The sequence below is a fragment of the Ochlerotatus camptorhynchus genome, unplaced genomic scaffold (assembly GCF_037179485.1).
Source record: "Ochlerotatus camptorhynchus isolate MF236.1 unplaced genomic scaffold, CSIRO-AGI_Acam_v1.1 ptg000131l, whole genome shotgun sequence".
NCBI lineage: Eukaryota > Metazoa > Arthropoda > Insecta > Diptera > Culicidae > Ochlerotatus > Ochlerotatus camptorhynchus.
This window is the reverse complement of record NW_027040621.1, coordinates 2,345,739-2,367,775: the sequence shown is the minus strand read 5'-3', so window position 1 is coordinate 2,367,775 and position 22,037 is coordinate 2,345,739. Positions and strand designations below refer to the sequence as shown.

At 38.3% G+C, this 22,037-nt stretch overlaps 2 protein-coding genes across 2 annotated transcripts; one reads left to right on the top strand and one right to left on the bottom strand.

The window, feature by feature from the left end:
* Nucleotides 1–507: 507 nt before the first annotated feature.
* Nucleotides 508–21,460, bottom strand: LOC135700272 (lactosylceramide 4-alpha-galactosyltransferase-like). Its single transcript, XM_065220744.1, has 2 exons — nt 20,257–21,460; nt 508–3,676 (listed from the first exon to the last, which is right to left on the bottom strand). The coding sequence occupies exons 1-2, from the start codon at nt 20,955–20,957 to the stop codon at nt 3,313–3,315; spliced, it is 1,065 nt and encodes a 354-aa protein (XP_065076816.1). The 5' UTR covers nt 20,958–21,460; the 3' UTR covers nt 508–3,312.
* Nucleotides 7,456–11,754, top strand: LOC135700274 (uncharacterized). Its single transcript, XM_065220746.1, has 5 exons — nt 7,456–9,478; nt 9,613–9,703; nt 10,879–11,064; nt 11,125–11,286; nt 11,456–11,754. Exons 1-5 carry the CDS (start codon nt 9,384–9,386, stop codon nt 11,597–11,599), a joined length of 678 nt encoding a protein of 225 aa, XP_065076818.1. The 5' UTR covers nt 7,456–9,383; the 3' UTR covers nt 11,600–11,754.
* Nucleotides 21,461–22,037: the final 577 nt, after the last annotated feature.

Genomic DNA, 22,037 nt, shown 5'->3' with positions numbered 1-22,037 from the left:
ATGACTTATCTCGATGATTTCTCAGAAGCCATGGCTCTCCCTGGCAAATCGACATCACCATCGAGTAGAGGAAGACTTCCTCTACCCGATGGTTATGTTTATTTGTGTAGGCGTGCCTTGAATTCCGAGAAATCAACGAAAGAAGTCATTGTTTAGAAAGGCTGTTACGCCCTAATTCCAGCTCTATCTAGATATATCACAATAGATCAGAAAAATGGTCGAAGTGATGAAAATACCCGACAAGGAAAAAAAAAACCACCCATATCAAACTACGTCTATTAAATGGAGCACATGTTTTTGAATACATCTGAACATTCCAACTTGACAAGATCAGATCAGAAACACAGAAGTTATTGCAGTTTCAAGTTTTACTTCCATTTATATGAGTGAGGGGGGCGGAGTATAGTTAGCCCCCCTCATCTCTTAATATGCCTATGAGATTGAAAAATTGTTTTTGAATACGAACAACGAAGTTATTTCAGTTTGAAACTTGATATGAGTTACTCCCCCCCCTCCCGCAATCCCCCCTCCGACTACGCATATGAGATAGATCTATTGTTTTTGAAAATTTCATCTGAACATACCAAACCGATAAAATAATTAACTTCGAAATTATTTCAATTTGGAGTCGGACTTTCATTGGTACAGTGTTGGTAGAAAAAGGGATTTTTGACATTTAATTCTAAACATTGCTCTTTGAACAGCTATAACTTTTTTAAGGGGCATTCTAGCACAATACATCCTTGAGCAAAGCTTTTAGGCACTTCCTGGGCTATACTTTAACGCATTTAGATGTGTAGTTTGTGCAAAATTATGGTCCCTAGTAATAAAGATGCAAAAAGGTAGGTTTTCCCATACTAATTTCCACACAAATTTCAAACGCAATGCGGAAAGCAGTGCGCAAAACAGTCAGGTTCATTGAGTCATTTTGATATGAATATGAACTGCCATCTGCCTCATCATTCACTGCCTCCTGAGAGTCTGAATGATTGAGAGGTAAACGAGTCACTGACAGCCGAGCACTCAGTCAGTAGCTCAGTCAACACGTTTATTCTGCCGTGATGGACCCAATATTTGTTTTGAATAACTGAGCGTACATTTTCAATGGAAAAATGACTCAATTACATGCTGTGTGAGCGAAGGCAAGCAGTGTGCGTCGCCTGCTCGTGAGTGACTGAATGTTTTTGTTGGCTCTTTCATTGTGTCGTCCTTTACCGTTTGGTACAAACGGTCTGCACAGAGCAATGGATTGAATAGTGCAGTGCTTTCACACTCAGTCTCAAGTCCCAGTCCCAAATTTTGCACAGTTGTTTGGGACCCCAAATGGAACCAAAAAAACATTGTTCTGAAAAAATGATCATGATGACCTATCCTACTAGTTAGTCTTCGGAAATAAAAAAAAATATGATCATGTGATGGTGGACTTTGATGAATATAATTTTGATTGCGACAAGTTTAAAAAAAAACATCTATGAAGAAAACGAGAATCATGATGAAAACTAAACTATTTGAGTCCACACTTGGTCCTATGTATGTCACTTATTCGTAGTTGATGAAGTTGGGAGCATGAGCTCATAATCACATTTTTTTTCTAAAATATCGATTGTTAAATAAGATTCACTCGAATAGCTAATTGATCTCAGACTACGTACACGGTAACCGGAAAATATTCAATTATGACTACCCAAATGTACGCATTTTTGAAGGAAAATTGGACTACCCATGAAATGTGATTTTTGTACCCATTTCTGAGTAGCTGTTGCTATAAAACTGAATAACAATTATCAATTTATGAGTATCATTTTACTTATTTAATGGGTAGTTCAATTTTCCATCGAAAATGCTTATTTGATTAGTCATTATTAATTCCTTTGTAGTAATTATTGAGCATTTTACGGTTAATGTAGGGTTAAGAACGGCCTAAATCCACCGATTTCCAAGGACGAGATCGCTAGTTGTGACCTTCTGAAAGCAAATTTGACAAATTTTAAATATCATATACAAACTCTACCACTTCTTGTATCTTATCAAATATCATTATAGTATCCCATTGTTTCATAATACCGAAAAATAGCATTTTAGCTGTAATGAGCAATTGAGCCTGCTTGACAACTAGTATTATTTGGAACAATTTTAACTAGTATCTCACTTTCCGGCACGTGCTTCCAAAAATATGGTATTTTGTAATCGTAAACTTGAACATATTTGTAGTTCTGTGGCGAACGTTTCAGCACAATTGATCTTAAGAGAACAAAGTTGTCAATTTTGTATGTTTATCGAACAGCACTGTACATACAAAATGTTGAATCAATTTTCAGTGTTGCCAGATGGTTTTCAAATTTTTCAGTTCAGAGTCACATTCTTTTCTATACAATTATTTGCTTACATTTAAAACTTTCAATACTGCGCTTTCAATCGATGATGGGTCCAAATTATTAAAAAAAAGCAATCACTCTGCAAACATAGTTGAATATAATTTGTAATCAAAATGCCCTTCGTGGCCCTGACATGAATTTTGTGAGATGCGAGGTAATGCGTAGAAGATGGTAAAATGAGGCAAATAGACCAATAAAGGCATCTTCATGCAGAACATTTAAATATCGGAGTCTGTTGCTCCTATCACTGTGCCTGATTTTTTCGAGACATAATAATGGCATTCAGTATTTCGTAGGTTAGGTTTGACAGCCATTAGATTTACAGCTGGAAATACTGTTATTTGTTTTGCGCTTACCATAGTTTGTGGATTGATGCCTGCATAGACGTAGGAGAAAGAGTAGATGTAGGCACTAGTTACAAACATCAGCACTCTAGAAACGCATAATAGAAATTCTAACACCAAATGTTTACTTAAAATGCATATTACACATCTAGGATCTTGCTTTGCTTTTCCTCTCCTTAATATTTAATTATTCTAAAACTTAACCATGCCTTAGTAACACGTACGAAATAATACACACTCACGGGAGAAGCTCATTCGGCACAAAGCTCTCCAGGGATTTTTTTTTTCGCAGAACACAATTTTCCGGAATAATCTGTTTTTTTGTTTCACTCTATCTTGCCTAAGTTTTGATAATTTGGCTAAAAACGATATCTTCCAAGCTTCCGCGATATTGTTTTTTTGTTTCGAGGTACCCAGCGTGTTATTCGAGTTAGTTTCAGTCATGCTACAACTATAGAAGCTTCCTTCGTAGAACATTTCTATCGGTTTTCCGGGAAAATTTATGCTAAATGCGACAACCCCCACACTCACACACCCACACATCTGTTGAACGTACAACCCAACTCAACCCGACAGACGATCGAACCTCTAAGCTAGAAAAACTCCCCGCTCGCTTTGTAGACACGCGGACAGTACTGTTCCGCTAGCACCCCGTAGGCAACCCGGGAGCCAACCCGTACCTTGTTATCCCTGCTAAACTTGTTCCACACGTGCGTCACGATGGATCGGTTGAGGGTGGCGAGCGCTTGGTCCAGCCACCGTTCCTCGAAGAACTGCAGATAGTCGTCGAAGTTTATGGCATAGAAGGCCTCCGGTGGGTACACGGTGAAGTAGCGGCAGCGCTCGCGTGTCATCATCAGCGGTGCCTTGGTGCTGCATATTCGCTTCAGCACCCGGGTGATTACGCCCGGTCCATTGTTGCCCCAGTCCTGGCCGTTGAAGTTGATCAATAGGTCCCTGAAACGAATGATTAAGCAATCAATTATTGGCCTTTTTTGTATTCTCCAACCGGTATTATCTTCGTATTGCTTCCCGATCACAAATGTCTTCATCTTATTCTTTCCTTTATTTAACGTCGGTCTCTGTTCCGCAATCTAGTGCCAATCAACGACGGACATCGATTGCCATCCATTGACGGCAATCGAATGTGCAGGAAGGCAGCTTCCACACCTGCGTAGGATATCGCACCCATTCATCAACACACATGGGCCGGGACCAACGGCTTTACTTCCCTTCCGAAGGAAGACGTGACCAGATATTTTTATGCCTCAGAAAAATCCCACCGACCTCGGCTGGGATTGAACCCAGACCCATTGGGGTTAGAAAGCAGTCACGCTTACCACTACACAACACCAGCGCCGGCGTCATTTAAGCTAAGAGGAAGAGGAGACAATTGGATGTGTTCTTCTTCTCTCCCGGAAACAACCGTGCAACAACTATTTCATTATTGACAAATCCAAGTTTCAATCGGCCACCGTGGCGCTGCAATCGCAGCGGTGATAAGTTCGAAATAATGTGTCAAACTGAATACATTTTTGAAACTTCAACCAAAAAACTATTATTTTCTATTTATTCTCGCGAGTTTCTGTGGAAGTCAAAACAGGATCCGAACAAAAAAGTAGTACTCGTAATAATGGTATATAATGCTGAATTTTATCGTGCTTTATTTCGAAAATATCTTCCAAATAAACAAGAATCATCCAAATCACCCGATTCACCCAGCGACTAAATCTATTGTCACTTAAAAATTAATTTCAGTCGGTGTATTAATCAGCAGATTAAATCGTTTTTCGTCTGGTGCTACACCGAGCAATCGGCCTATTTAATAGTTTTTCGTCGATTGATTTAAACGCTGTCCAGACTGGAGAGTTATAACATGTTATAACGGTTGTCAAATAATTGCAACACAGCAACCACCATCAAGATAGCGCTATAACATGTTATAACTCTGTAGTCTGAACGTACTATTAGTCGGCCAACTTTGTCTGTTGTTTAATCCGAGGGGGGCGACACATCTAAATTTCAATTCTAGATGCTCAAAAAATCTCACACTAGCGAATCAATCTTCGAAAAATCATCTTTCATTTCTCGCATCTACTTGCATCGCGCTTCATCTTTTTGCAGGAAATCTTCAAAATCGACATAAATCTTCCTTCTATCTACTCAGAGTGCGTGCAGCTAGCCACAACAAAACACAATCTTTTCTGCATCGTAGATAGAGTCGTCCCCCTCGGTTTAATCGACAGATGATTTCAAACCCGCATAAACGCGAACCATAAATTGACCTTACCTAAAATGGTTAAAAATTGTTTATAATCCCTGCTAAACTTCAACTGAAATGGTTATGGAACTTTACATGAACGTTTAAAAATAAAGTTTCAACCTTATGTATTATGGTTTTTTGGAACTGGACCTTACAAATAATGGGTTGTTAAGAACCATTACCGTTCCAAATTCTTGTTTTCTCCATACATTTTCGGAAAGAGAACTATATTAGAACCTTTTAACTTATGGTTTGAGAATTTTAATGGTAATGGTTATGGTAGTCAGTAAGGTCCACGAATGGTTTTGTAACATCAATCAACTTTATGTGGAATATATCGCGAATTGGTTGCCTGTAATTTACTGATTACCAATTCACGATATATTCCACGTAAAGTTGAGCGATAATACAAAACCATTAATGGACCTTACTGACTACCATAACCATTACCATTAATGTTCTCAAATCATAAGTAAAAACGTTCTTATATAGTTCTCTTTCTGAAAATGTATGGAGAAAACAAGAATTTGGAATGGTAATGGTTCTTAACAACCCATTATTTGTAAGGTCCATTTCCAAAAAACCATAATACATAAGGTTGAAACTTTATCATTAAACGTTCATGTAAAGTTCCATAACCATTTCAGTTAAAGTTTAGCACACACTTAGAAAATAATACCGAACTCGGTTTAATTTTCTACCGAACCTCATCGGTTATCAACGAGAAACCGAATAAATCGTTTAAAAACATTTTTTTAGGCGGATTTATAAAATCAGACCCGAATTTCGGTAAAATAGTATAAATTTGACAGATAAAAACGAAGGCTGAACCGAAAAGTACGGTAAAGTATCAACATTTACGAATTCGGTACGTGAAAACCGAGAAACTCGGTAAACTGAACCGAATATTCGCTAAAACGTGTTAAACGTCAAACGTTCCACTTGCGCTCAACTTCGCGACGGAAAATTTAACCGAAAACTCGGTTCTCTACGAGGTTCTATAAGCTGAGTCTAAAACTATTCAGCCATTTTTTCTCGAGTGTGGACGTGTGTCGGACGTGTGCAAAAATGGAAAAGGTTCTGGAGCAGCTGCAACAGGAGGATGCACGTTTGATTGACATCTTTTGTAAGTATTTGAAACTAATGCTATGATTTTATTTGCAGGAATCTTGTGCTATCGTTTGTTTTTACTGCCGTGAAAATATACAGGGTTATGTCACTGGCTTGCAAAGGCATTTTAAAAACCATTTGCATAAAAATGACTTCAAAGCCAGTGATATTTTTTTTGACTGTGCTTTTCCACGCTGTAACTCGCGTTACGGGAGTTTTTATTCGCTGAAACGGCATATAGTGGAAAAGCATCCGGCAAACTCTCGACGTTCTACCATAGAGGTAACTCTAAAACCACTGGGTCCCGAAGAAAATCATTATTATTTTTGGCTCACTCAGTACCAGAACAACGGTCCCAAGCAGTCCCAAGCTATTTCACTCACCCCTGCATGTTCTGCATGAATCCACACACCCCTGACGTTATCTGTCAAAATTTCATAGCGAATCAAAACAAACATAGTGTAGTAATAGAATTTCAACTAGAATAGGGTACGTTAATCGTTTGCTTGGGACCAATAGGCTACTAAAGTGGTGAGCCAATTTAAAATCGTTAGTTTCGTATTGATTGTTGGTTCTACCGTGGAAGAAATTTTTGATGATTGTCCTGTGGCAGGACAAGGAACATATGATGATTTATTGTTCCAGAATCAACAGAACGGTCCTAAACTCGAATCAAGTATAGATTTGGAAGAGTTAATAAAAATAATAAATATTAGCATCTGCCGCATTACATATGATGTAGGTTTACCTTACACAAAAATCAATGATTTTATAAAGCTTTGTGACGAAATAGTTCGGCACGTATCAGGGTACCTTGAGGCAGAAACTGTGAAATTTTTGAGTGCACAAGGATTTGATGTTGACACGAAGGATTCCGTAGCGTTTCTAAATACATTTAGACTATGCAATCTTTTTGACCAGGTCAGATCCTTCAAAAAGCAGACACAGTACTTGAATAAGCTTGCCGTTTCTACACCCAAGCCGAGGGATATTTTGCTTAATCGGAGACAAGATGTACGCCACATCGAATCACTTCCTAAAAAAGTTATGGTAAACGAGACCGCTTCGTACACCAGCATTATTGATTCATTGAAATTCATATTCAGAAGCCCAGAAAATCGGAAACTTTTGAATGAACCGAATCTAGAAACTTCCAGCACGCCTTGTGTAACCGAATACAGCTCATTCAGGACAGGTGAAATTTTCAAAAATAGCGAATTCTTTCAACTGTATCCTAATGCCATCAGGATCAGTGTTTACCAAGACGATGTGGAACTTGGCAACGCATTCGGTTCAAAAGCCGGTATAAATAAAGTTTCTAACTTATGTTTCAAAATACAGAATATTCCTGAGAAGTGGAATTCTTCACCACGTACAGCTTTTCCGCTTCTATTCTGTACTTCAGTAGACATAAAAAAGCATGGATTCACAAAAATTCTGGAGCCTTTCGTCGCTGACCTAAAAAAGTTGGAACAAGGCGTAACGGTTTATTACGGTTCAGAGAAATTCGTCTTAAGAGCTGTTATGACGATTTTCTGCGGCGATACACTTGCGGTTCATGACGTGTTTGGGTTACTTGGACCAAGGGCCAACTATTTTTGCCGAATTTGCCAGATTACAAGGAATCAATTTCATTCAAATCCATCCGAAGAATATCCGTTGCGATCGAAAGAATGGTATGAAGATCAACTTGCTGCAGTACAGGATGGTTTGCTGATACCGAAAGATTGTGGACTGAGTACATCAGGATGTATTTTCAATGAATTAGAGTTCTACCATACCAGTAACAACTTCTGCCTCGACAGCATGCACGACCTTGCTGAAGGGATAGTGCCCCTGACGATCCAACTAGTGCTATCAACTTTATACAAACAAAAACATTTAAAGATAACAGCAAAGTTCATAAACAATCGCATTAACACATTTCCTTTTGGTTACGCTGACCGCTGCAACAAACCTTCACCAAATTTTAAAGACGAAATGCTCGCTAACCCTGCCCAGCATAAAATCAAACAAACATCTGCACAGTCTCTTCTCTTGATAAGAGCTTTCCCGTTCCTTTATGGTCATGTTGTCTCCAAGGATTGTATGCTCATGCGTATGATCGGTCATCTAATTAATATCGTGAGGATAATTTCGTCACCAGTCGTATCTGAACACCTACTTGCACAGCTGGAAGAACATATAACATACTTTGAGGATAGTTTTTTCGAAAACTTTAAGCAGCGTATCAACAAGTTGCATCACTTGCGTCACTACGCTCTCTGCATAAGGAAGAGTGGTTCAATGAAACAATACAATTGCTTTCAATTTGAACAAACGAACAAAATAAGCAAGAATCAAGCGAATACGTGCAAAAACTTTAAGAATATTTGTTCCAGCTTGGGCAAGCGGCAATGTCAGAGAATGATAATGAACGTGCTTGATAAGCCATTCCGCGACAAGCTGACATTCAACTCTGGAACCCTAGCCTTACGTGATGACTGCCTCAGTGAACAATTTCTGTATCCACATCTGCAGTTTATCTGCAAACCAAAAACCGTCACGCTTAATGGGGTTGAGTTCAGAATGAACGCGATACTTGGATTAAAAATTCATGACAACGAGTTCTATCCGACATACGGGATTATACGAGAAATCAATGTCATCGATGGAAAAGTTTTCTTCCTAATTCGATCCTGTAAAACTGCGACGTATAATGATTTTCTAGAAGCGTACGAGATAGAAATCCTAGCCAAAGATGATTTTATGTCTATTGAAGAATGCCATACGCATTCAATATTTTCATTCTGGTCACCATACGACAGTCCGAAGAAGTACATTTCACGGCGAGTGTACAATCAAGATTATTAGTACAAGTAGTTAACAAATAACTCTGTTGGAACTTTAGAATATTTAATGGCAGTAATTCTTTTTCAGCTAAGGAAGAGATCGACAACTTACAAATGTTTCTATCACTGAACGAACATGACTTTACCAGACTCGGACTCACTACAAAAATGATCAAAACTATACAGAAGATACAAACACAGTACAGAAATTACGATGAAACTAAGAGCACGGAAGAATGGCTTGAGGACACTATGGTTGACGCTGATTATCATGAACAAGCTGATGTGTCCAGAAGGGTGATCAATGCAAACAATCCGTATGAAGGGATCATCTTGGAGCAGGTTTGAAACGTATCAATATTATATGTGGGTCATTCAATCAACGTATATTTGTTTCTATATATTCTAGAAAATCAATATTGATCGGGTATTTGATCGAACCGACAACGGAATATGCATCATGGAACTACTGAAAGAAGGTGGACGACCCAAGGAAACGATTCGAAGACAAATCACAGCACTTCTTTGCGATTGCTTGAAATCATTGTATGGAACGTAAGTAATCACTTTGTTCCTAGAAATCTATTGAACGTTATTTTGTAATTTATTAGTTTAAACGAAAACCTAGCTGACGATGTTTCTGATTAATACAAGCATAGCTAATTATTGATTTGTTTGTTTGTTTCCAGGCACGCCAGCAACTTCTACAAAAATCAGATCGCCTTGTCACTGGTTGAAACATATCCTGCACTGAGTTCGAAGAATGCCGAGATTCCACAAGTAAGTCAACAGTTTTAACTAATAGCGTTAATTATCACCAATAATTAATAAGCAATATATTGAAACTTTCTACTATGTATTTGGAAAACATTGTTTGTGCTGCAGCCGTAGTTGACATTGTTTACGAAACTTAGTGTAAAGCAAGCAATGCGAAGCGTCAAAGGCAAAGGAATTGAAATGGACAAAAAATTGGTCGAATTTCTCGCGCAACATTTGAAAAGGGAATATTATTGTTGATCGATTCTCTTCATCGTTTTTCTCTCACGAATTTTGTGGATTGTATCGCGTATTATTTGAATTAGAGTGCCTGAATTAGTAGAGCGACGTCATCTCAGTCATTTGACAAGCCTTCTGCTGGATTGAAACGGCGATTTGTATGGAAATGACACCTAATCGGTTGTTCCAATTTTGACATGTTACTCTACTAATAAAGGCGCTCTAATTTGAATGATAGCTTGATCAACAATGATAGGCGCTTTTCAAATGTTACACGAGATTAATATCGATCAATAATTAAATTACAACAATTCTCGATTGATTTTAGAATAGGTCCCATTTTCATTTGTCAATTAAATAATCGATTAACTTTATTCGCTTTCTACCGCGATCTGAGCGATGGATTTGCAATACTGATCCATGCAATCAACAGTTCAAGGTTTGAGATTTGATTGCATGTGTAAATATTTCAAATCCATCGCTCAGGTTGCGGTAGAAACCGAATAAAGTTAATCGATTCTTTGATCGAAAAATGGAGATAGGACCCATTCTAAAATCAATCTAGAATTATTGTTTGTCCCTTCCTTTTCCTTTGATGCTTCTTCTATACAGTGTTGTCACTCAGTTGTGTGTGTGATTGCTTCACCTCGGTAATCCCAAGGGGGGGAGGTGGCTGTCAAATACGAACAATCGTCGCCTACCTCGCATAACTGGTTCCAAACGTAAACAAGCCATAAGAAACCTACAGCGTTTGTTTACGTTTGGAACCAGTTTCATACAAGATGATCAGTAGGCTGATTTGACAGTACATCCCCCCCCCCAGGGTAATCCAGCTCATTGGCTTTACACTACGTTTCATAAACAATGTCAACTACGGCAGTAGCACAAACCTCGACACAAACACTGTTTGCCAAATAGTAGAAAGTTTGTCTTGTAAACTGAATCTCGTTCGTTTTTAGTCGCTGTGGTTCCATCCCCACGGAAGAGGGCTGAACCGTCATGCTGGCAGTGTATATTACAGAATGGAGAATGTGGCAAGGCAGTCAGATGAACGCATAATCAAACGCCGAAAACTTGGTGAATTCAGCCATACAAATGAAATTGATGCGACTCTTGAACAAGAAGATGACAATATGGAGGACCTTGTAAATTTAAAGGTAAATATCAAAATGGGTAAACGATTAATATTTTCTTACAAATTTCAGGTGCTTGAATTGAAGTTCATTGTTCCAAATGTTCAATCTAAGGTGAGAATTGTTGAACTATGGGAGAAAACATTTGCAAGTCGACAACAAAAACGTACAGCGGGGACTTTGGTGGAATATTTGAAAGATTTTCCCGTGATTGGTGCCTTTAATGGAGAACTTGTAAGTGTATATTGAATAATCTCATGAGTACTTTTTCAATAGGCTCTGTGATTTCTTTGATAGATAAAAACAATCTGATTATTTTACTATATTCACACCCTTGTCAGGACCTATACAAAAACTGTACTTGAGATTTGGTAGATCGAATATTAATAATTTATTTCTGTAGATCAAACTGGAATTTACAAAAATCAAGCCTGGAGCGAAGTCGTTCACCGATCACTGGGAAGAATTACAGAATAAGATCCTTAAGCAGTACGCTGATATGTTCGTGGAGTTGAAAAACAGTAAGTTGCGTTTAAAGCTTCAATGAGTCCACACATTTAGATAATTAATTTCCCATAGAATTCATCAGAGCGCTGGCAATAATCCGTGCTAAATGCCCATCACGTGGTGTTAAGCGAAATAAAATCAATGATGCTACCAAGAAAAATCCATTGGCTGGCGTCATGGAGTGGATAAGTGTAAGATTATTAGATTGCCTATTGGATAGGTTATCGTATTATACAAGTACCTTTAATTTTTATTTTCAGCCAGAAGATGATTTTCTCACTGATAAGAATGGCCCGGTATTGATTTGCCGAGGAGCGTTCATGGAGGATTCAGCAGACTTTGCCGTCTGTTTGGGATCAATGTTGGTCAATGTCCAACTTGACGTTGCGTCTGCATTTAAGGTTTGGTTCGGTTCGTTTACTGCATTCGGTTTGGAACCACCGCAACAGGACAAGCAGTTCCATTCCTTTCTTGCCGGCGCAGTCTATCGTGTAGGTAGTATGAGCACTACATGTGAGAAATTTTTAGTTTCGCTCGATTGAGCCTCTCCTTCTCATGGTAGCGACGGTTCCTTTTTGAACAGCTTCTTTTTTTAATAATTTGCAATTATAAAATCACATTTCTGCATCCCAACCCGCATAAGCGCGAACCATAAATTGACCTTACCGAAAATGGTTAAAAATTATTTATAATCCCTGCTAAACTTCAACTGAAATGGTTATGGAACTTTACATGAACGTTTAATGATAAAGTTTTAACCTTAAGTATTATAGTTTTTTGGAAGTGGACCTTACAAATAATGGGTTGTTAAGAACCATTACCATTCAAAATTCTTGTTTTCTCCATACATTTTCGGAAAGAAAACTATACTAAAACCTTTTAACTTATGGTTTGAGAACATTAATGGTAATGGTTATGGTAACCAGTAAGGTCCATGAATGGTTTTGTAACATCGATCAACTTTATGTGGAATATATCGCGAATTGGTTGCCTGTAAATTACTGATTACCAATTCACGATATATTTCACGTAAAGTTGAGTGATAATACAAAACCATTAATGGACCTTACTGACTACCATAACCATAACCATTAATGTTCTCAAACCATAAGTAAAAACGTTCTAATATAGTTCTCTTTCTGAAAATGTATGGAGAAAACAAGAATTTGGAATGGTAATGGTTCTTAACAACCCATTATTTGTAAGGTCCGCTTCCAAAAAACCATAACACATAAGGTTAAAACTTTATCACACAAACGTTCATGTAAAGTTCCATAACCATTTCAGTTGAAGTTTAGCAGGGATTATAAACAATTTATAACCATTATCGGTAAGGTCATGTGATGGTTCGCGTTTATGCGGGAAAACAAATAAAATAAACACACTTCATACATTTCTTTGACAAAACTGGTTTTATTTTTATGAAAATTCGAAGCAACGTATCCTTAATCCAAATTTAAAGCAGGATTTGAAGTGAAAACCGAGCGCTGCCCAAAAGAACCGAATTCCGTAATTACAACAGGTGGGTCGGTTTGTTTGACAGCACTCGGTAGTTCTTGAGTGAACCGATGTTCGGTAATTTCTGCTTAAATTTATTTTTCGTCAACCGAGATTTTCGGTAACTTTGACAGATTGTGGGTACAAAAAGAACTAACGACTGCTCGGTTATTCCTCTTTGAACCGAGCAGACTACCGAGCGTTCAGCAGATAAAAACTCGGTTGAAATCAAACCGAGTTCGGTATTATTTTCTAAGTGTGCAGGGATTATAAACAATTTTTAACCATTTTAGGTAAGGTCAATTTATGGTTCGCGTTTATGCGGGAACCTTAACCTGTTTTCAGAAATTTATAAGTCTTGAAGTAGCTTTTTATTTAAGAACAATGCATTACAAAATAGTTTCATGCATTTTGTACAAGATTCATCCATGCTGACAAGAAATTTTCATGAAATTACATTGAAATTAAACAATTAATGAAATTGTCAAGGGCTGTCACAGACTTATCGCCGCCGGTTAGTGCTTAATTCCTGCCACCAGGCGCGCAGGTGTTTAAGTTGGATTTCTCATCTGTCAAAATACAAGAAAGTACACGGCGAATGAGAACGACTCAAATTTGAGTTTAGTTCACTCATAATCGCCAAAAGTGCAGGAACTCAGCGATGAGTTAAGGTTCTACAAAGGATCATTATTTTGTTTACTTCTTCTTTTTGAAATATTCTTCGATCATCATTTTCTAAATGTATTGGTAAAATTCATTGGAAGTGCATGTCCCCACGCCAAAACTGCCCATTTTTCATAAATATCAACTGGTATGGTGAGGAAAACTTAACCATCTCTTTTCTTCCTTCATTTCAATACAACAGCAAATGTGATGTCACACTATCTAGTGGATAAGAATGTAGCAGACAAAACATAAGCACTGCCAGACTGCGCTGTATGCAAGTTTGTTTACACCCCTGAGCGGGAAAGTGTATAACAGGCTACGTGCACTGCTACCATCAACCCTGTTAGTGTTGAATTTAATCTTCTGTGACTTTTTTAATTGGACCGGTAAAATGTTTAAAATGGTCATTTATGTTTTATTTAATCAGTTTTTGATATTTATCCACCATTTAATACATCCACTCATCTTTTTTAATAAGGCAGACTTCGCAATTAATTGTTTTAATAAACTTAAATTCATTGCTAGAGGCATAACATCTGGCATCGCTGTTTCAATGATACTTTCACGATTGCTAGCAAAGCAGTAAAGTAGAAATGGTTTTCTTTGTGATGAATTTTGTTCACCAAGAGTTTTGTGAAGCAGTTGTTTTGAGTTTCGTGTATTCGATTGCGTTTAATTGTGCTATACTTCGAAGAACACAAGTAAGTAAATACAGTGAATGTGTTTTACCCAAGAAATTTTCGTGTTTTACCCACGAAATACATGTTTTAAATTTTCGTATTCATAATATATGAATGTATGTGTAAACTAATGATGATGATTTTATGATATTTAAAAAAGAAGAAGAACACAAAATTACTTACCCTTTGTAGAACCTTAATTTGCCTCATGTTTTCCCAGGTTTTTCCAGGATTTTCCAGGGAAAAATTCCCGATTTTAAGAAAAGTAAAGATTGGATTCACTCACTATTGGTACTACTCCGAGACTGAATAAAATTTTCGTCAATTTCCTCATTTTCCGGCAGATTTTTTAGGTTTTCCACAGGAAACCATGAGACAAATTTTACTCATCGCTGAGTTCCTGCACTTTTGGCGATTATGAGTGAGCTAAACTCAAATTTGAGTCGTTCTCATTCGCCGTGTAGATTCGCTGTCGTGAAAATTATCGCGTTTCTATACGTTCGCTCGACCGTTCGCGTTGGTTCGCGTTTGACAGAAAATTGGTTCATAAAAGTCCCCCTATTATCTCTCTTAGCATTATGCTCTTCCTCTTAGCATTTAAGAATCTTCCATTTGCTTAATAAAATTCCTTGAGTTTCACACGGTGAATGAGAACGACCTACATTTGAGTTTAGTTCACTCATAATCGCCAAAAGTGCAGGAATGATGAGTAAATTTGCCTCAAAACCTCAAAAATCTGCCGGAAAATTTTACTCAGTCTAGGAGTGAATCCAATCTTTACTTTTGTCATATTTGGGAAGTTTTTCCTGGACAAACCTGGAAAACTCTGGGAAAACATGCGACAAATTTACTCATCGCTGAGTTCCGGCACTTTATGTGATTTATGAGTTATCTAACCTCAAATTTGGGTCGTTCACATTCGCCGTGCAGGGCTTTGGACTGTAGATTTCCACATTTCTCAAGGGATCCGCCGAGGGAGAAGACGGCTTTCATTTGAGTACCTCTCAAATTCTCTTTTACTCAGAGTTACTCTGGTTTGCTCTGAGGTCCGATCTACTTTTCGACGAAAACAGAATTAGTAGGTGTCGTAACCTTTCCGCAACATTTTCACTTGGTCACACGAGCAGTCACCGTGTTCTTCCGTCAATGTGTATTGAATCTCTCCCCTGCAAATTTCATAACATACGCCTAACACCGACAAAATTCGCCAAGCGCTTGCACACAGGTAACATTTCCATAGAGATCTCCAAGCGCAATCTCACGAACACTAAAATCCACCATCCATCTCGCCATCCATTTATAAAAATGAAGAAGAAGAAGAAGAACCAAAAGTTATCGCGATATCACAACTACTTATATGTAGCGCGCAGTCACTTTTGTGCATCTGGAGAACTCTCTTCGTGATATGATACACTGTCACTCACACAATCATCCACTCAATCTTGTTTTTCTCTTAGCTGGAATGTCGATTCTGGAAGTAGCTTGTTTTTTCTTGGCGCTTGGGCTGTAATAGAAAAGTCAAGAAATATCGACGGAAGAACACGGTGACTGCTCGTGTGACCAAGTGAAAATGTTGCGGAAAGGTTACGACAATGGCGCGGCGGCTCCCAGGGACTGGTACGTATTGGGAATGGATGGTGTTTAAAAAGAAAAAGTGCAGCATACGTTTATGTGAAAAATTTGTAATTGTGAAGAATGTTACAAAAAAAAAAAAAAAAATGTGTGATTGGAGGCATAAGCTGGAAGGGTTGGTGAGGCTGAGGAACACCACAGGCGGCGGCCATGTTGGCTTGATAGTTTCACGTGAAGAAGGACTTTTGTCTGGGGGAAGGGTGGTGGCTTTGTTGAAAAATGCAAACCTGTGAACAGGCCCCGTGTCTTGTGAATTTTTGATTCGTGCGAGAGGACGCGAATCAAATATGAATGTTAGGATTCGTGCGAGAGGACGCGAATCAAAAAATAAATAAATAAATAAAATAATGTTAGGATTCGTGCGGGAGGACGCGAATCAAAAATAAATATATAAAATAATGTTGGGATTCGTGCGAGAGGACGCGAATCAGTATGGAAATTTAGATTCGTGCGGGAGGACGCGAATCAGACTTGAATTATTTTAATTCGTGCAAGAGGACACGAATATTTTTTGCATTGTTTTAATTCGTGCGAGAGGACGCGAATCGGAATGAGAATGAACGATGATAATTTTACGGATGTGAATAGCAAACACCGAAAACATGCGCGCAATATGTTTCGTAGAGAACAGTGCTCATTGACTTATATACTACAGTAGGGCATATAGTTTTGAAACCTGACTATGCAAATGTTAGTTCGGATGCAATATTTAAGGTTTATGGAATCCCTCCACTTCGCGTTTTTCCTGGCACTGACCATCCAGAAGTCATACAGATGTGAAAATTTAATAATATGCTTGCGAATAAGGCTATACCACGCCTCCCCCCCTCAACATGTTATAATTGCTCCGTATGACCAGCGCTGGCAAATTTGAATTCATCCTGATGAATGCTGGCGTCTATAGTAGAAGAATATTGGGCTAGAATGGTCTCATTGTTAAGATTCCTAGCGGACCGGACATTGGACATGATCATGGTGATTCTAAGACAAAATTGATGAAGATAATCGATAAAAGTACATTGGACCTTGTGCAACGTTTGTCTAAAATTGTTTCTTCTTTAAGCAGTGGACAATTCTTGCATTCAGAACTGCAAGCCCAACTTTATTTTTTTTCTGGGTAACAGTCTATTCTGAGGACTGGTCTGTTATGGGGAATAGTTCATTATGATAAATGGTACATTCTAGGAAATATCATTCTGGGAAACGGCTTTCGGTGAAAATTTTGTCTGATATTCATCTTCCTTATCTATATATATAAAAATGAATTTCTGTCTGTCTGTCTGTCTGACCCTTATAGACTCGGAAACTACTGAACCGATTGGCGTGAAAATTTGTATACAGGGGTTTTTGGGGCCGTGGAAGGTTCTTATGATGGTTCGAGACCCCTCCCCCTTCTGTAAGGGGGGCTCCCATACAAATGACACAGAAATTTCTGCATAACTCGAGAACTAATCAAGCAAATGGAACCAAATTAGGCATGTGGGGGCGAGTGGGGGGGGTATAAGGAGATAATCATAGGGGGTAGCCCCTTAGATAATAGGGGGGGGGGGCTACGTACAATATAGCATGCTTTTTTTTAAATCGGCGCATAAACTCAAGCTAATATTGAATCCTGAGCAAGACCGGGCACACTCAGCTAGTACACACAAAAAACAAAAATTGTATCAATAAAAACCATACATTTTCAAAATAAAAGTTTCCCGACTTTGATAGTTTTAAGCACGAAAATTCTCAAAATGAAAGTATTTGATTTGTTTTGAAAGTTTATTTTTCATTTTCAACTTGTATTTTTAAAAGTGCATATTTTTAAAATGAAAACTGTTTAACTGTCAAAAACACCTTGTCATAGCAACGTTTTTGGCAGCACTGGACATAGATTTGCCGCTAATTTTAACCTTGACGTCAAAATTTGCAAATCGACAGTGAGCATTCATAAGGGCGTATACGCGATGATCGATTCTCTTCATCGATTTTCTCTTTTGTTAATAACTCGCTAGATTTAACGTTTGTCGGTGCGTTTGCTGTTGCTTTTGATAGCCAATGCAACATGTTACAACTCTACATTGAATAAATTCTACAAAATTGTTGCGCTTAGCTGTAGCAATGCAAAGAGAAAATCGATGAAGAGAATCGATCATCGCGCATAGGCCCTTATGCATGCTCACTGTCGAAATCATGTTCTTTGTGTGGAACGAAACTAGAAGCATAAATTAAATTCGTTAGATATTCAAGGCAATATTCTTACTTGCCGGATTGCTGGTTTTGCCGGATATGTAGTTCGCACGCGGTGACATCAACAGTTAAAATTGTAAGTATTTAATTATCAATATTATTGCATCAAGTAAACTTTATTTTATTTCCAGACGATGAAATCTACCGTTGTCATCAATAGGTCCGAATCAATAATCGGCGGAAAAAATCCATCTGAGTTCCGGATTCCATCCAACCTCGTCGGTGATCCAACTTTTGTGATAAAGCAGAACAATGACAACGATTTTATACTCGCTGAGAGCCTATGGATAATATTTGTTATATTTTACAATACGTATATTCTTGTGGATATTAATAAATATATTTGAGGTTATTTGTTTAATTCATAAAAAAATAATTAATAGAAATAATGCTTATAAAAAATTAAAATCAAAATTGATATTGTAATGTTGAAAATGCTTGAATTTAAATTGAAAATACTTATGTTATAGATTCAAAACGGCACATGTTATTTCAACTATACCAAACTTTCATGACAAAAGTTTGATTCAATACAAAAATAATCCACTTTTAATTATAACACTAGCATGCTTTTCATTTGACAGAACTACAATTCGTTTTGAAAGTTTCAACTTTTAAAAGTAGCATGCACGCAACTTTTGAATTGACAGTTAGCTGACTTTTGTTTTGAAAGCTAAAGACTTTCTACCAAAAAGAACCAACGAAAACTTTTAATTCTACCAATGGTTTTTTCAGTTGTACTAACGATAATTTTTTGTGTGTATATAATATATGATGATAACTCTTATTATGATAAGAGTCTTACTCAGCAACAATCTTCATTTAGACTATTACTAACTTCTTGAAAAGGCTACGAATGTGTACTGATGAATCATCTACATCAAGCGGTCATATCAAGAACGTATTGCTATTGAGAAGGTAAACAATATCTGCAAATAATAAACATTCAACCAGTGCGGTTATAAATAAATACTTGTTGACTACAGTACATTTGAGAATTGTGATTTCTTTCTGGGAATCTACTAAAAGCCAAATCAATATTAAATGTAGAGAGGTGAGAATGCCCTGATTTTTTTTAAATTTTACGGCCGATTCAAATGTGCAGCGTTCCTAATTGTCAAAACAATAGATTTTTTTTTTTATCTAGATAAAAATAATATGTACGGAATAGATTAGACACGAACCAACTCAAAAAAAAAAAAAAAATGTACACGTGTTCGTAGCTAGGATACACATTTTTTGCGAACACGGCGGCAGATGGCAGTTTTGTGCTTTGATTAGAAATTTCATTGTAATTTGTATGGTCATTAATGTCGGTTTGTTGGAGGTTTCCCCCCGGCGATCTCCTCGCTCATATAGTGCCAAAGCCGAATCACCATGTATATACCCACCATGGCCCATAGGGCTTTTTGACGTTTAATTCGAGGTTTATATTACTGCACCATTTAAATCGAACTAGTGCGAACAAGGGGGAAACAGATTAATGGGACAACAAACTGTCCATTCGTCCATGTGTGCTAGATAGTAATAGTAATTTTCTCTAACAAACAGTACAGTACCAGTTTCAAGGTCACCACATTGCAATGTTTGCTTGATATAATCAATGAGCGTCCCTTTCTAGGGATGGTGGTTCGTAGATACTGAGAAACTCCAATGAGTATTCACCCTTCTTATTATCACATGCTGTTCTCTTGAGTTACAGGAATTCCCCAAATAGCGCCGTGGAAGGTGTCACCCACCGCAATTTCTCTGCTGTCCTCTATCCAATTGAGCTGATACATTGTATGTTATTACGATCTACCATAAACCTGTCACCTACAGGAAATCAGCTCAATTGGTGGGTAAGTCAAAAGAACAGCATGTGATAATGATGAATACTTATTGGGAGTTTCTCGATATCTACGAACCATCCCTTGAAGGGGACGCTTATGTTTCGCGTGAATGGTATTCGGGGTAATGTTATAGAATCGCACCCTTTAGCAGCACCTACCTGACGCACATCGCCGCCAACTCGTGCCCGTGTCCGTCGGATTCAAAGTTGATGACTCCGGCTGCCACCCAGCGGGGCGATTCCGCCCCGGCATAGTTCGGTTCCATCGTATCGAACGACTTCAGCACCACTACGTCCAAGTCCAGATAGGTTCCGCCGTACTTGAACAGCGTCAGATATCGCATAACGTCCGACAGGTGGGAATTCATGTACTTGGAGCGGAAAATTTCTCCAGTGTGCATCCAATCTTCCAGCGGCGTATCCTGAGCGTAGGTCGAGAGGTTCACGTACCGCAGATTGATGTTGGGATACGCGTGCAGAGCGTCCAGCAGTGGAAGCGCACTCTTATTACGGAATCCCACCGGGGCTGCGAACAGCACGAACGCATTCCAGTTGGGGTTCATCCGTGCGGCCGATTCGATGGCACACGCTTGGCGAGCATTCAGCCTAATTATCCCATCTGCAGAGCAGGACGTTTCATGGAAGAAGATGTTCTTCCCGTGTTGAGGTTGTTTGTGTGATTGCTGCACATCTTCCAGTACCCGGAACGGGTCGGGGAATTCTCGGGCAAAGCAGTTCTCGTGTAATGGCTGATAGTCGATCGAGTACAAGACGTATACCATAGCCAGCACCAGGCCAACCGAGAGGAACACTTTCCGTTTGTTTTTACCATTAGCATAGAATGGAATGATGGAGACCATCTTCGTCGAGGTTCACTTATGGACTAATAAATATAACGATTTTTACCGTATTTTGAGATTCGCAAGGGTGACGATGTAGATGATAAGATAACGATCAGCAGTTAATACACAACTACCGGACTGGACTGAAGGTTGATGAAAGATTGGGGCGGCAGCCGGAGCCGTACGCTCAGGTACTAATACTGATGAATTACGAAAACGGTGGTTCCGTTATCGCGCTTATCGCCGATTAACACATTCATGACCGCAGAGGATTTCGAGAACGTAGATTATTGCACGGAGAACACTGGTAAAACTGATAATAATTATTATACTGCTGCAAAAAAACTCGATGATAAAACAGGAGAACTTCGAGATAAGGTCGTAATTGCTTTTGTAAACAAACACTTCATTTGACGATTTCTCGCGAACTAAAACGTAATCTAAAAAACTAACAACACAAACAGGTAGATAAATGGTTCCTCTATCATTTGGTATAGTTTGTTCACGAGATTTTTCTTTTATTCACGAGAAATCAGCGATTGACATGTTTGTTCACAACAGCAATTACGTCTAAATCTCAAAGTTCTCCGGAAAACCGATTAAACACGGGAGTGACTGTGATGTATTTGTTGTTGTTTTCTGAGATGTTTATTATTTACATAGATCAGTGCACGGTCCCTAACCTCACTTTTTGCTCCCTATCATTTTGCTTCTGAGTAAAAGAGATAGCAACGAATGGGAGCCAAAACAAACCACCCAAAACTGTCAAAACTTACGGGTGAGAGAAGAGTGCGGCAAATCTTCGTGAACTGATCAATTGCAATGCAATGCACTGTAACTGGCGAGTACCCATTAATGGGTGAAAAAGTACCCATTTTGTGGTAGTGTATGAACCTGTCAAAAAATGCGTAAATGAAAATTTCAAATAGTGGGTACTTTTTCACCCATTTCCGAAACCTGTTCAGGGATCAAAAATGGGTACATATTTACCCATTATTGGGTGAAAAATATCTTTGTTGCACCATAACGTTGCTGACATACTTTGTTTACATTTTCGAGTGCATTTGTTCCGAAAACTACAAAAAGTGATATATATGA

Coding starts and splice junctions, on each gene's coding strand:
- LOC135700274 (XM_065220746.1), top strand. CDS start 9,384: ATGGAACTACTGAAAGAAGGTGGACGACCCAAGGAAACGATTCGAAGA. Junction 9,704..10,878: donor AGAATGCCGAGATTCCACAA/GTAAGTCAACAG, acceptor GTTCGTTTTTAG/TCGCTGTGGTTCCATCCCCA. Junction 11,287..11,455: donor GTGCCTTTAATGGAGAACTT/GTAAGTGTATAT, acceptor TTATTTCTGTAG/ATCAAACTGGAATTTACAAA.
- LOC135700272 (XM_065220744.1), bottom strand. CDS start 20,957: ATGGTCTCCATCATTCCATTCTATGCTAATGGTAAAAACAAACGGAAA. Junction 3,677..20,256: donor TTGGCGGCGATGTGCGTCAG/GTAGGTGCTGCT, acceptor CATTCGTTTCAG/GGACCTATTGATCAACTTCA.